General features: G+C 47.8%; 1 protein-coding gene across 1 annotated transcript in view; it reads left to right on the forward strand.

Moving 5' to 3' along the window:
- THOC6 (THO complex 6) overlaps window positions 1-10,358 on the forward strand; it is a 157,909-nt gene extending 147,551 nt beyond the window's left edge. Inside the window, exon 13 of the mRNA XM_029606783.1 lies at window positions 10,119-10,358. Within this exon, the coding sequence (XP_029462643.1) occupies window positions 10,119-10,202 (84 nt within the window). The 3' untranslated portion in view covers window positions 10,203-10,358. The remainder of the gene's footprint in view (window positions 1-10,118) is intronic.
- The last annotated feature ends 5,756 nt before the right edge of the window (window positions 10,359-16,114 follow it).

A 16,114-nucleotide genomic window follows, 5' to 3' on the forward strand; every position in this document is an offset into this window, starting at 1 on the left:
ATGGAAGGGCCGTCACGAGTGCCTCCATGCGGCTCAGTAGCGGTGCTAGCGCTTGTATCAACGGCTCGGTGGTCGGTTCCCTCCTCGGTGGCGAAGCCGGTGCCGGGGGCGGCACTGGAACCGGTGCCGGAGACGGTGCCGATGGAGGTTGTAATTTCTTCATCGCTTTCTCGATGGCCTCCTGGACCAGCCGGTCCAGTTCTGCCCGGAGACCAGGGGTAACCATACCCGGCTCGACGGGAGAGGGAGGCTGAGGCAGGGCCGGAGGGACCACCGTAACCGGTGGGATCACGGCCCCCACACCCCGAGAGGGTGAGGGTTTCCTCGATGCCGGCGAACGAGACGTGGAGGGCATCCGGTCTGTTCGCGGCTTCTTTGTCGGTGGCTCGGCTTGAGCAGAGGTCGATGGCTGTGGATCCTCGACAGGCCGAGACTTATGCCGTCGATGGCGGTGCTTTTCTTTCCGATCCTCTCGCCCATCCGGGGAAGGGACGGGAGTCGACGGCCGAGAAGCGATCGATGGCGGACGGTCACCGGAGGGTTGACGATGATGGTACAACTTCGGTGCCGGTTCCGATGACGTCGATGCTATCGATGGCGTTGGGGTTGGTGCATGGAAGAGGAGCCCCATCTTCTCCATCCTGGCTTTGCGACCCTTGGGTGTCATTAAGGCACATTTGGTGCAAGTCAGGACATCATGCCCACTACCCAAACACATTACACAAACCCTGTGGGGGTCTGTGATGGACATAGTCCGGGTACAATCCGGACAACGATGGAACCCCGTTGCCATGGCTGAAAGCCAAAATTTAGGCTGGGGATCGGTAAGTGCCCACAGGCCTCGAGGGCCAAAATCGACGGCAGTCGATGGAAGAAGGCAAAAAACTTACCGGGTTCCGTAAGATGACTAAAAAATTTGTCGAAGGGAGACCCCTGAGGGGCAAATTTTCTTAGGAAATTAATTTCCAAATTCCTGTCAGGAACGTGGTTAGAGAGCTCCTTTCACCGCGTGGCAACTGCTGCGCGGAAAAAAGAAGACTGAAGGGAGACCCCTGCTGGCTGCAGGGTCAGTGCCTTGCTGGGCATGCCCAGTAGGGGCCAGTCAAAGTTCTGTTTAAACTTTGACAGAAGTTTTCCGTGGTGGGCTCCATCCTCGATGTCACCCATTTGTGAGGGCCACCATCCTGCTTGTCCTGTGAGAAAAGGAGATGCTACTCCTTTTTATTTTCTTTCTTAAGATATGAATCTCAGGTAAAGATGACTGTTTTTGGAATTCCATTCCCTCTTTCGGTTTTAAAGATTTTTCTCAGATTGGTAAGGCATTGCCAATATATTTATTTAGACGTTTTATATACCATTATTCCATGTATACATCACAACGGTTTACAAATTGACATTCATAAGTCTAACTCAACAGACAAATGATTAATTAGATAAAACAAAGAGTACAGAAAATTAAAATGAAGTGGTAGTTTTTGCATTATTCTGTGAGCTGTTTTTAGAATCTTACATTTTCTCATTTGGTTTATTCTTCATGATTCTATTCTTTTATCTTTCTTGACTTTGTGGTTCAATGTCTTCAGATGTTTTAAAGTTATATGCGTTTTTGAATAGCCATTGTTTTTAGTTGACATTTACATCTTTCTATTTGGTAAAGTATGTAGTGTCTCAGGCAGAGAATTCCAGAGCGTTGGACCAGCTATGGAAAACAGGCTATCTCTTATTTGAGTTAGATGTGTGCTCTGTATTGTGGGAATAGTCAATAATCCTTTATTTTGAGATCTTAGTGTTTGTTTAAGATTGTAAGGTTGTAGTGTCACTCTTAACAAGCCGGTGTGATTGGAATGAATGATGAAGAATATTATCGTTAATACTTTATAGTAGATTCTGAATTGTACTGGTAACCAATGCAGTGACATCAGCGAGGGTGTTATGTAATCATATTTCCTAGATCCTAATAGGAGCCTTGCAGCGGCATTTTGTAAACGTTGTAGTGATTTTAAGTGACATGTTAGAAGACCTAGTAGTAAGGAATTTCAGTAGTCTAGGTTTGAGAAAGATTAGAGGTTGGAATACAGTTCAGAAGTCTGTAAAAGTTAATAATGGTTTCAACCAATGTAGAGTTCACAGCTTGGCGCAACCTGTCTTGAGTAATTTACTTATGTGCATTTTCATTGTAAGGTTCTCATCTAGTTGTATACCTAGGTCCCGTACTTGATTTGAGGGATTAATTTGAAAATTACCTAGGTTTTAGGCAGGTGGTTTAACTATCAGTGACTTTCTACTCAGCCAAATTCTTTCAGTCTTTTTAGGGTTTAATGTTAGTTTAAGTTGCATTAGTTCTTGCTGTATTGCTTTCATATAGGTAGAAATTATTGAAGCTGTATTTTCATAGGATCTGGAGAGTGGTATGTAAAACCGTATGTCGTCGGCATACAAGAAGGAAAGTTATTCCTAGATTCGTCAGTAATTTACATAGTGGGAGCATGTAACTATTGAATAGTGTTACTGGAAAGTGTCAGACAAATGGTTTCCAAGTTTGACTTGGAATGTTCTGTTAGATAGAAATGACGAGAACCATCTTGGAACCCTGCCGTCGATCCCAATCTTACTGATGGCATAATAGATTATGGTCCACAATGTCAAAGGCGGCCATTGAGTCAGTCAGCACAAGACAGAAAGTTTCATCTGCGTGAGATGAGTAATGTCTCGGTTGCGTAATGTTTCCTAAATCAAAATTAATTTGGGAAAAGAATATTTTGATCTTCCAGGTGATTTATAAGCTGGGATAACACTGCTTTCTCAAGAACGTTTGCAGGAAAAGACAGGTTGGATATTGGACATAGCTGTCCCAGTCTACCATTCTGCCAGACTTGTTTTTTATGATTGGCTTTATCACAGCTTGTTTTAACCTATTTGGAACAGTTCCTTCTGAGAGGGACAAGTTAGTTAATGTTGTGATTGTCTTAGTGATTACCCTGTGTACTTGTTTCAAGGAACTGGCTGGAACTGGGTCATTTGGATGAATGGCAGGATTAATTTTAGTAATGATTTGACTAATTTCCAGTTTCAATACTCTGTCAAAAGTAGACCACTTAACCATGTTTGAATCTTCAGGTGCTCTTGTTGTGGAACAGATAGGGAATTGTGTTTTCAACTTTTTGATTTTGTCTAAGAATGCGGTGGTATAATCTTTGCAAGAAGCCTTTGTGAAGTTGTAGTTTCTCGAGACTGAGGATATCAGGTCTTTAATTAAATATTTAACAACATCGAAGAGCAGATTAGAATTAAATATAACCCTGTGAATCTGTTTTGCATAGTACTCTTTTTTTGGCTTTATTAGTTAGTGTACAGTATTTTGTAAGGAAAGAATTATATTTTCCTAGGGATTCAGCAGATGGGCATTTCTGCCATTGTTCTAATTTTCTCAGGTTTTGTTTAGTGCTTCTTAATTCATCAGTGTACCAAGGCTTCTTATGTTTGGAGTTATTCTTATCTTTGTTAATAGTTTTTGTCTGGACAGGTCTAAGGTTTTCTGCTATGTCATTGACTATCCCAGGAATCAAATGCTGATGTTGAATTGGTTTGATTTATTTCAAAGAGCTTATTTTCTATTGCTTCAGCAAGTACTTCATCTCAGTCTTTTTCTTGAAGGTAAAAGTAAACTTGTTATCTATACTATTATGGATTTGGTTGGTGAAGGCTATTTCTGCCTTTATTAGATGGTGATCAGACCAGAGCAATTTCATGCATGACATTGATTAAGCAATTGCTGGAATTAGCAAATATTAGGTCTAGAGCAGGGCTTCCCAAACTGTGGGCTTCCCAAACTGTGGGCCGGGACCCCAAATGGGGTCGTATATCCTTCTCTTGGGGTCACAAGTGCCTCAAGTGACAGCACTCTTTAGGTGCCAGCAGCAGCATTAGTAGAGGAAGTCAGCATGGGGTCTGTAAATAAGCGCACACTCATATTTTGTGCAGTGGCACAGCCCTTGCATGAGTTTCTGTAGTTGCAGGAAGCCCTGCGCAAGGAGGGATCAGGGCTGCTGCACGGCCTGATGTGATCTGCATGTGGCAGCAGCTTGGGACCAGCCATGAAAGAAGGGGAGAGCTGTATGTATGGCCAGTGGAGATTTTCACTGCCGCCCTCCCCTCATCAACCACTGAACCTAACCAAGAGAAAAATGTTGCCCCTGTCATCAGCCTGCTCTCTCTTCCCATTGTTATCAACCACCTTTTGCCCAGAGCCCAAAGGAAAACTTTACCATTGACTCTGGCCAGTGAGATGTTTGGAAGAGGGGCTACTTGAAGAAAGGGATGAGAGGCAAAAGGGTTTTTTTTGTGTTGGATAAGGTAGGGAGGGATTACTGCTGGAGAGTGAGAGAGAAGGAATGACAGAAGATCAACTGAGGGATGTAAAAAGAATGGAGATGTGAAAAAAGGATTTGGAGGGAGAAGATGAAGCTGGAAGGTTTGAGAGAGAGGATGAGAGGGAGGAGGCAATGAGAGATGGCATGAGAGGGAGGGGATGACAGAGAATCAACCGGAAGGAGGTAAGAGAGAAGGGTTGGGCTGGGGCGTGAGAGATACAGAGATTGAGAGAGGGGAGGAGGTTAAGAGAGGGCATCAGAGTACAGGAAGGGTGAGAAGAAGTGACTTATGGAGGGGAACTGCATCACTGCTAATTTGTTTTGGTCATCCTCTGGGCATACTTGAGAACTCTCTGGATTTGGCCTAGAGACTCTGGAATTCTGAACAAATTGCTGGGTCTCCGGGTCAATACCCGATAACTCCAGGTGCTCTGCTGCAGAAGGCCGGAAGAAAAAGGGTCTGGAGCAGCGCAGGCTCAAGGAAGAAGGAGCATCAGCACTTGTGCCTCAGGAAAATGACCTGAAAAGCGAGATGAGCAGGAGCATTGCCATCCCCTGCAGGAAACAAACTGCAGATGCAGGAGGAAGAGCAACAAATTGGGGCCGCGTGCTGAAAAGAAAGCAAGTATGGCAAACAACACATAGGGAATAAGTAAACAACAATTTCTCTAATGATCAATTATACCCACATACTCAGAGAAATCTATAACATTTACAATTAATGTGCAATATTATTTAATCCAACATGTAAACAAATACACAATTAAAATTAATGGAAACAATCATTCAACCATGCTGGGTTACATAGGAGTGCAGAAAGGATTTAAATACTGGTTCATGCACTCGATCTGTCCATTAGACTGAGGGTGGTACTCAGATGAGAAATCCAATATAATTCCAGATTTTCTTACACAGGCTTTTCCAGTAGCTTGCAGTAAATTGAGCTCCTCAATCTGAGAAGATATGGTGGGGAAGCCCATGTAGATGGAAGACATGTTGCACAAACGATTTGGCCTACTCTGGTGCAGAAGGTAGTCCAGACAAGGGTACAGAATGAGCCATCTTAGAAAATCTGTCCACTATTACCCAAATAGCGGTGTTATTTCTTGGGTGAGGAAGGTCGGTGATAAAGTCCATAGCCAGGTATGTCTAAGGTTCCTTGGGAGCAGGTAATGGTTGTAACAGACCCTAAGGCAGGGGTCGGGAACCCATGGCTCGCGAGCCAGATATGGCTCTTTTGAGGGCTGCATCTGGCTCGCAGACAAGTGTCGCCACACTTTCCCGCTGACCCAGCTGCTCCCCGGTCCTCCTCCGCCCGGGCGGAACACGGCAGGACAGCTGGAGTCAGCGGCACCGGCGTGCTCTCTTCTTCCCGCCTCGCCCCGCCCCCCCCCCCCCCCCCCCGCGGCCCGGAAGAGGAAGTGGAGAGTATCGAGTGCGTGCGCGGCAAGAAGAGGCCACGCTAGTGCGCTCGGCATCGGCCCGAAGAAAAGAAGACTGCAGCGCGGCTCGAGGAAAATGAAGAGGTTCAACCGCGGCCGATGGGACTCCGCCTCCGCGAGGGCTGAAAATGAAGAGGTTAGCGTTGGGAGGAGGCTGCTGCTGCTGCCGCTGCCGCGAGTTCCCGGGGTGAGGGAGAGAGAGAGTGAATGAGCGAGCAAGCAGCAGCAGCTGCTTGCTCGCTCGCTCCCCCCACCCTGGGAACTCGCGGCAGCAGCCTCCTCCCAACGCTAACCTCTTCATTTTCAGCCCTCGCGGAGGCGGAGTCCCATCGGCCATGGTTGAACCTCTTCATTTTCCTCGAGCCGCGCTGCAGTCGTCTTTTCTTTGGGCCGATGCCGAGCGCACTAGCGTGGCCTCTTCTTGCCGCGCACGCACCCGATACTCTCCACTTCCTCTTCCGGGCCGCGGGGGGGGCCCTGTGTGTGTGTGTGAGAGATTGCATGTATGTGAATGATTGAGAGCCTGTACATGTGAAAGAGAGTATGTCTGTGATTGAGAGCCTGCCTGTGAGAGAGAGAGAGCATGAATGTAAGTTTACCATTGGGAACCTGTATGTGTAAGTTTGTGATTGAAAACCTGTTTGTGTGAAAAAGAGTATGTGTGTATGATTGAGATCCTTTGTGTGTGAGAGAAATCATGTGTATGTATGATTAAGAGCCTGTGTGTATAAGTAAGAGAGAGATCATGTGTGTCTGTGTGTGATTGAGAGCTGGTTTAGGTGATGGAGCATGTGAGTATGTGATTGAGAGCCTGTGTTTAAATGAGAGAGAGAGACCATGTGTGTCTGTGTGATTGAGAGCTGATTTAGGTGAGGGAGCATGTGAGTATGTGATTGAGAGCCTGTGTTTAAATGAGAGAGAGAGACCATGTGTGTCTGTGTGATTGAGAGCTGATTTAGGTGAGGGAGCATGTGAGTATGTGATTGAGAGCCTGTGTGTAAATGAGAAAGAGAGGACATGTTTGTAAGCATGTGAATGAGAGTCTGTGTGTGAGAGAAAAAGACAGCATGTATGTGTGTGTTTGAAAGCCTGTTTGTGTGTGGGTAAGCGTGAAAAGATAGACAGCATGTGTGTAAATGTGTAATTAAGAGCCTATATAAGTGAGAGAGAAAAAACATATATATATGTGAGTACTGAGAGCATGTGTGTATAGGTGTGTCATTGAGAGCCAGTGTGAGAGAGAGCGCTGGTATGTGACTGAGAGAGGAGAAAGTTCCAAGCAAACCACCCCTCCTCCTGCTAATTCAGAACAATCTCAGGACACCTGGATATCAAACGTTCCCAGGTATGCAGAGCAAAACAATTTTTGTATCCTTATTATTTTTCATTACTGGGTCTTTGTGTCTGCTATTTTGAAATATTTTGTTGGTATCTGGAAATGTTTTATATGAGTTTTTAATTATTGGATATTCCACTCATCAGCTGTTTCGAAATATGTTCTTTTTGTTAGTACAGTTTTACTGCTGATGATTTTATATTTCTTGATTTGTTTTATAAGGATGGGTGATGTTTCTTTTTTCCTTTGTTACTTCATACAGAGACTCTGGCTTGTTGCAGTTTCCAATTCAGTTTTTTCTGCATGCTTCTTGTTATGCGTTTTGGTCTCTTGATTATATGTTAGGTGAGGGACAGCACGTGATTCAGGTGAGGTTTTCTGCTGGCGTGTAGTTTCTGTGTAGGACTCTATAGCAGCCTGACTTGGTCCGTTTTCCTAATAGATGTATTGGTGTCTTAAGGCCTGGTGTAATATTTTCAGAGACTTATTGTACTTTAAAAGTGTGATCTTACATAAAATGCACACATTTACTTGTATTTAGTTTTAAACATATTGTATGGCTCTCATGGAATTACATTTTAAAATATGTGGCGTTTATGGCTCTCTCAGCCAAAAGGTTCCTGACCCCTGCCCTAAGGCCTTCCTCGAGAGCTTTTGCTAGAGGCACATACCAGGCAAGATTCTATATCGGTTTGTATAGGTGAAGCTCCAGCCTGTCCCACTAGGGGTACGACCACCAGCTGTCTGAGTGAACCGGATGGGCTTGCTCATGTGGTAGTGTCAATCACACCACAGCACAAGGATCCACATCCCTACAGTCTGCCAAGACTGGCTATTAGAGTATTTGGTCATGCCCTTCAGACTATGCAATGCTCCTGCAGTCTTTCAAACAATGGTGAACGACATTCTAGGACCTCCTCCTTCAAATTCATGTCATTTTGTTTGTTTGGATGACATCCTTGTATTTTCTAAATCCCTAAAGCAGCATCAGCTTCATGTGAGTCAAGTCCTGCAATAACTACAAGAACACCAATTGTATGCCAATGCTCCTTTGAGCAAGTGGAGCTGCCGTTTCTGAGCTACATCATCTCCCAGACAGAGAAATTGAAAGCCATCTTAGATTGGCCTTAACCAGTAGGTCTCAAGGCCTTGCAGCAGATCTTAGGTTTCGCCAACTATTACTGCCAGTTTGTCCATGGTTACTTCTTTTTGCCTGCAACACTCATAGCTCTTACCAAAAAGGGATTGGATTCTCGTAATTGGAATGAGGAAGTAGTACAGGTCTACTGGTGCCTGAAAAACAAATTTACCCATGACTGTCATCCAGACTCCACCAAGCCATTCATCGTCGAGATAGAAGCCTCCATTCTTGGTGTGGGGGCTATCTTCCTACAACCAAACTAATACGGAGCACTGCTGACCTGCGTATACTTACCAAAATTTTCTCACTGGCCAAGAAAAACTACACCACGTGGGACTGGGAACTTCTGGCTATTTAGCTAGACCTCTAGGAAGAGAGATCAGGCCAGGGTGTCACAGAGGGGAGGAGGAAAGGACAGACGAGCTGCCGCTCCGAGAAATGGCCTGAGCCCATCCCTCTGCTGCCGGGGAAGGGGGGAGGGAGTAGGGATGGCCGGACCGTCATGCACAAGGACAGGAGGAGGAAAGGGCAGAAAAGTCGCTGAGCCCGTCAGTCCGCCGCCGGAGGAGGGATGGCCGAAGCAGAGCTAAATCTCGCTCATTTTAACCGTCATGCAAAGGGACAACAGCCCTGTAGAAGAGACAAAGAGGGAGTGGAGGAGGACTGAGGGAGAGGGAAGGGGTTGTGGATGAGGTGAGGGGAAAGAAAGGGAAGATGAGAGGGGATGGAAGGCAAAGGGAAGAGGATATGAGTGAGTTAGTGGGAAGGGTAAGAAGTTGTGGAGAAAAGAGTGGCTCTGACATACCGCCGGTCTGACCAACAGAATCTCACCCGTTTGAACGGGCCTAACGGTTTGTCATTATCTAATATACAAGCTTCCGTAGTAGCTAATATGAAAGATTGTTTGTATATTCATACTACAATGGAGTCCCTAGAAAATATTATGAGGGCTAAAAATCTTTGTATACTTAATTTTCTCAAAACTAGGTTAATATTGACTGAGGAGTTTAAGAAATATTCTAAAGAGATATTACAAATAGCTAAGGAGAAAGAAATTGTTCTTTCTAGATGCTTCTGTTACCTGAGAATAAAAAAACAAGTTATGGCAGAGGGTAATATGGATGTTTACATCTTTTGATAGCTCCAATGTGTCAGCCTTTTTGACTAACTCCCAGGATATAATTGTAACAAGAGCTACTTTATTTCTTTTGTTGCAGAAGATGATAAAGAGATGTTTTTATGTCAGTACTTTAAGTCTGAAAACTTTCGTAGGGCTACTATTCATATATTTTCTGATATTGCACATGAGACAGTTACGTAGAAGAGAATTCCTTTTCTCTGAAGGCCTAAGTTCTATCCTGGGGGGATGGGGAATTTTTCCTAAAATATCCTTGTAAGTGCCTAATTACATTTATCTTCACTGACCCCATTCATTTGGAATTGTTTATTAGGGCTAAGATAAATAATATTTCATCTGCTGCAGAGGTATGATTTATAAGGGATTATATAAAGAAGCAAATTATATTTACCTGTTTTGTTTTTTTTGTTTTGAACTCGATGACATGGACTTGTAGAATTTGAACTATTGTATTTTATTATTACTATTATTTTTCCTTTATAATGAATATTAAGTTCAGATGTAATTCTATTTCCTTATTGTGTTGGTATATATTAAAATACCAATAAAAATTAAATTGAAAAAAATATAAATGCAACATGTGCAAACATTGTGCCTGTGTAAACATATTATCAGAAAGGCATGGATAGGTTAGTTCAGCCTCTGTAAAGCTGTTTCATATTCTAATAATATTCTGTGTTCTTGTTTGCAGGTGCTGACTGCTGCTGGCAACAGTCCCAGAGTTGATGTATTTACAAACTTTGGATATCGAGCCTTCTCCCTCCTGTTTGTATAGTGCATCTTTCTCCTCTCTCCCTCATTTCCTTTCCTTCCCTCTACTCTTCTCGTCTCATGCCCCTACCTCTTTATCCTGTTCTCTTTCCATTTTATTCCAGTATTCATTTTATAAAGGTGATTTTTTTTTTTTTTTTAAAGAAATAAAGTTGGATACCAGATTCTTGAAGTTGTCTCTTCTCTTATCATATTCAAGCCATGTACATACTCAAAAGGATTTGGCCAGGTATATTACGTTACCTGGAAAAACTCTGAGGTTTAAATTTCCTTCCCCCTCTAAATCACCCCTGGACCTCGAAATTTAAAAAAAAAAAAAAAAGTCATGGACCCCCTTCCCCCTTGAATGTCAAAAGTTTAAAGTGCTGGCCCCTGGAGCCATCCCCAAGGCCTGCCAGAGCAGTAGAGTTGGACTGCTCTAATCACATCCAGCATTGCTGTCATAGCTATGGTGGGTCTGGGTGGGGTGGGTTAAGGTGAGGGCAAGCGGAAGCCTGGAGCTAGTACTTTAATTTTAATATAGGAGGTGCCTGAGGCCATTATGGCTGCAACTATTTTTTTTATTTTGGGGGGAAAGGATGCTATACCCTATTTAAGCACAATGAATATGCATGAGGTAGATCAGCATGTATTGTCTTCATCATGTCAAAATCTACCCCATACATATTCATTGTGGATATCCTGAAAACCAAACCTGTCTCCGGCTTTTGAGGACTGGAGTTGGCCATCCCTGGGCTAAGATTTGGGGGGGGGGGGAAGAGATCGAGCCTGCTAACCCAAATGGATTTATTTCCTAGCGTGTAGCAGATGGACTCAGGACCAATGGGTATAGTGTACTCGTGCTAGCAGTTGGAGACGGATCAGATTTCAATCTGATGTCAGCACCCAGTACATATACCCCTGCAGGAAGTGCAGATTCTCAGTATTTTTCCGTCTCCAAAGCAGTTAGGAGCTATCTTCATGCTCGCTGAGGTTCTACCAAATTTAAAGAAAAATCCTACCTGAAGACTAGCCCCGCACTCCTGCGGTGATACCCTCGGGTCCCTCCCCTAGTTGAGTTTCCCGAGGTGATTTCCGTGGTCCCTCGGAGGTAAGAGCCTCGGTCCGGTGGCCGAATCGTGGCAGGGACCTGGCCCCCGAGCGAGAAGGGTTCGGGCGCGGCATAGAGGCAGCCTCGGTCCGGAGCCGAATCGCGGCAAGGACTTAGCCCCCCGAGCGAGAGGAGTTCGGGCGTGGCTGAGAGGCAGCGGGTGCACCCCCTCGAACGCGGCGGTGAAGGTATTTACCCTCTCCCCCCACAGCCGGAGACCGCCCGGGTCGCAACCGGGAAGCGTCGAAGACAAGGTAAGGCGCACATCTTCTATTTAACTGGTCTCCGAAGATCGAGGAGGAATAGGGTCTGCCCACGTGGAGACCCTCCAAGGAGGTCACCATATTGCCCGCACGCTCGCCGTCTCCATCTTGGCCTTGCTCGCCGCTCTCCGTACGATCGAGCGCACAATTTAAGCTAAGCACACAAGATTAACTGGGCGCATATTATAGGCGCCCAAAAATAGTTGGGCGCATACTTAAGCTAGGCGCCCAAGGATTGGGCGCGTATTATAGGCGCCGATAATTGGGCGCGTATTACAGGCGCACAATATTGGGCGCACATTACAGGTGCACATTCTTAGGCACACATTAAAAAAAAAAAAAAAAAAAAAAACCTTCCGCGCATAAGTTTCGCGCACAGTACAAAGCGCATAATTACGGCTTGGAGCACACCGGCGCGCATATCTCAGACGCAATGGATCGCATAAGAGCACACGCGTCCACAGAAGCGGCACCTCCAGAATCGGGCATAAAAGCTCTAGGCCTCTGCCTAGCATGCCACATCAGAGCCGCACAGAGCGAGGAAGCGGACGCCCTATGCGCACACTGTGAGGAGGCCCTGGGAGATCCAGGCCAGGGCCAGTCCCACCCGGGTCCCAGTGCTAGCTCCTCAGGGGGCACCCCGGACCTAGCTGGCCCCTGTGATTCCATCCCACAAATGGGGAACCCCAGGGAACCGGCGCCCCTCAACCTAGATCCGGCTTCAATCTCCTGGGTGGAGCTTTTTAAAGGGATTCACGCCTTTGTTCAGATGCAGACTGAACCCCGGGCCGGCCATCCATATGCACCGGAAGATCCTCATGCCCCAGGACCCTCGAGGCCTAGACATAGGCTCCCACCACCCAGAAGCCCCACCTACGGGGAAACTGATTTCTCCGAGGAAGAAGTTGAGCCCCTCGAGGAGGGAGAACTCCCCTCGGGAACGGAGCAGCATCGAACCATGAGACGCTTCTTCTCAAAGGATGAGCTTCCGGACCTGGTATCTCAATGCTTGTCGGAACTCGCTATCCTGGGCCAAGGCACCCCGGGGGAACCTAGAATGAACCCCCTGCTGGAGGGCCTTCGACAGACGTCCCACCATTTCCCCCTCTTACAGGCAGCACAACAGCTAATTGACCTGGAGTGGAATGCGCCAGAATCTTCATTCAAAGGGGGTCGAGCCTTATCGGCCATGTACCCCCTGGACCCAGCAACCAAGGAGCTTCTGGCATGCCCCAAGGTGGACGCCGTAGTGTGCGCGGTCGCCAAGCGCACCACCATACCAGTGGAGGGAGGAGTGGCCCTCAAGGACGCACACGACCGACGCCTGGAAGCCATACTGAAACAGGCCTTTGAGGTGGCAGCCATGTCTCTACAAATTGCGACCTGCTGTACAGTGGTGACATGTTCCTGTTTATCCCAAGCCAGGAACCAGCACCCCGGGAGACGACATGGAACCGGCACTTTCGTTCCTCACTGACACTGCCTCCGACCTAGTACGCATGGCAGCCAGAGGAGTGTCATCCACAGTGGCAGCCAGGAGACAACTCTGGCTGCGAAATTGGTCGGCTGACGCCTCCTCCAAGACTCGCCTCACAAGAATGCCCTTCAGGGGATCCCTCCTGTTCAGCAGCGAACTAGAGAAGCTGGCTAACAAATGGGGCGACTCTCCAGTACCTCGTCTACCAGAAGACAAGACGAAGAGAAACCAGCGTCCCTTTCCCAGGCCCTCCAGAGGCAGAAGCTCACAGCGCTTCAACCCTTACAGGAACAACTACCAAGCGCCCCGCCCTACAGGCAGGAACCAGTCCTTTCGGAACAAACAAAGCAGGAGGGGAACCAGCTCGGGTCCAGGCCCCAGCCGCACCCCGCAATGAGATTCAGCCGACCCATCCAAGGGAAGAAGCCATAGGGGGCAGACTAACCCTATTCTACCGCAGATGGGTCGAGATAACTTCGGACAAGTGGGTCCTAGCCATAATCAGAGAAGGGTACTACCTGGACTTCCTTCGAACCCCTCCGGACAAGTTCGTGAAATCTCCCTGCCACGACCCTCTCAAGAGGGCGGCAGTGGAAGCTACTCTGTCCAGACTCCTGACCCTAGAGGCCATAACCCCGGTACCAACACGGGAAATAAATTCCCGTGGGCATTACTCCATTTACTTCATCGTACCCAAGAAAGAAGGTACGTTCAGACCCATCCTGGACCTCAAGTCTGTCAACAGACACCTTAAAGGTCCCAAGATTTCGAATGGAAACCCTGCGATCAGTCATATGTGCAATACAGCCAGGAGAATATCTCACATCCCTAGATCTGTCGGAAGCCTACTTGCACATCCCAATCCATCAGGAACACCAGTGCTACCTACGCTTCAAGGTCCTGAATCACCTCTATCAATTCCGGGCACTACCCTTCGGGTTAGCCACTGCACCGCGGACCTTCACCAAGGTAATAGTAGTGGTGGCGGTGACACTCAGGAAGGAGGGAATCCTTGTTCATCCTTACCTGGACGACTGGCTGATCAGAGCAAAATCACCGGAGGAGAGCCACCGAGCAACCAACAGTGTCATAACTCTACTGGAAAGCCTAGGATGGGTAGTCAATACCAACAAGAGCTCCCTACAGCCATCGCAGTCGCTGGAATACCTAGGGGTCCGATTCGACACCAAGGAGGACAAGGTCAGTCTGACCCCCATAAGGAGATCAAAGCTGCGGGACCGACTACAGACCCTGCTAAGCGCCACCCGGCCCACAGCATGAGATTACCTACAAGTCCTCGGTCTAATGGCATCCACACTGGAAGTGGTACCATGGACGCGAACCCACATGAGACCCTTGCAGCGCTCACTCCTATCTCTGTGGAGTCCACGATCCCAGAACTACACTGTGCATCTACCTTTACCGTCCAGAGTGCGGACCCAGCTAAGGTGGTGGCTGCAATCCAACCACATGAGCTGGGGATCAAGAATATCCTCCCCGACCTGGACCCTGCTCACCACAGATGCCAGCCTACACGGATGGGGAGCACACTGCGAAGAGCTAACCGCCCAAGGGCGGTGGAACGAAGTAGAGTCGGGGTGGAACATCAACCGATTAGAGGCACGGGCAGTCCGGCTAGCCTGCCTATGGTTTGCCCACAGACTTCGAAAGAAAGCGGTCAGAGTGATGTCGGACAATGCCACCACGGTGGCCTACATCAACAGGCAGGGCGGAACCAGAAGCAAACAGGTATCCTTAGAAATAGCCCCCCTGATGTCCTGGGCGGAAGCAAATCTCCAGGACATCTCCGCCGTCCACATCGCTGGGAAGGACAACACCACGGCAGACTTCCTCAGCAGGGAAAGCCTAAACCCGGGAGAATGGAAGCTGTCAACCACAGCCTTCAAGATGATAGTGGATCGATGGGGGATCCCAGACATGGATCTTCTGGCAAACAGATCCAATGCCCAAGTACCCAGATACTTCAGTCGCAGGCGAGATCCGCAGTCACAAGGGATAGACGCCCTGGTACAGACCTGGCCACCGGGGACCCTCCTATACGCCTTTCCCCCATGGCCCCTGCTGGGTGCAATCATCCACAAGGCTCAGCGACACAGAGGTCTAGTTCTTCTGGTGGCCCCGGACTGGCCAAGAAGACCCTGGTACGCAGATATGAGAAGACTACTGGCAGGGGACCCTCTACCCCTGCCCCCACACAAGGACCTACTACAACAAGGTCCCATCCTTCACGAGGATCCAGCTCAATTCTCTCTTACGGTCTGGCCATTGAGAGGGCCTGACTGAGGAAGAAGGGATACTCAGGGGCAGTAATAGATACCCTCCTCCGAGCACGCAAGTTCTCCACATCGCTAACATATATAAGGATCTGGAGAGTATTTGAGGCCTGGTGCGAAGATCACAACATCGAACCACACTCCTCTAAAGTCCCCATAATTTTGGAATTCTTACAGAATGGACTCCAGAAGGGCCTGACCCTCAACTCTATCAAGGTACAGGTGGCAGCGCTGTCATGCTACGGCCCCAGGAACAAGGGCGACAGCATAGCCGCGCACCCAGACATATATCAAGATTCCTGAAAGGGGTCAAACACATTCGCCCACCACTAAAGTGACCAGTGCCCCTGTGGAACCTCAACCTCGTCCTGGAATTCCTAGCGGGACCCGCCTTCAGACCCCTCCGAGGCCTGTCTCTCCGTCTACTAACCCTAAAGATGGTTTTCTTGCTGGCCGTATGTTCAGCCCGCCGCATTTCAGAGCTACAAGCACTGTCCTGCCGTGATCCATTTCTCAGAATCACCCCGGGGACCATCCATCTACGCACGGTCCCCTCCTTCCTCCCCAAAGTGGTTTCGTACTTCCACCTCAACCAAACCATTTCATTACCAACGTTGGAAGGTTTGAAGAAATCGGAAGAAGGCCGGTCTCTACGCCATCTTGACATCGGCAGACTACTATCCAGATACCTGGAAATGTCAGAACCAGTACGAAAGACAGACCACCTGTTCGTCCTGCACAGCGGGAAGAAACAAGGGGAAGCGGCCTCAAGGGCAACCATTGCTCGCTGGA

The sequence above is a fragment of the Rhinatrema bivittatum genome, chromosome 6 (assembly GCF_901001135.1).
Source record: "Rhinatrema bivittatum chromosome 6, aRhiBiv1.1, whole genome shotgun sequence".
NCBI lineage: Eukaryota > Metazoa > Chordata > Amphibia > Gymnophiona > Rhinatrematidae > Rhinatrema > Rhinatrema bivittatum.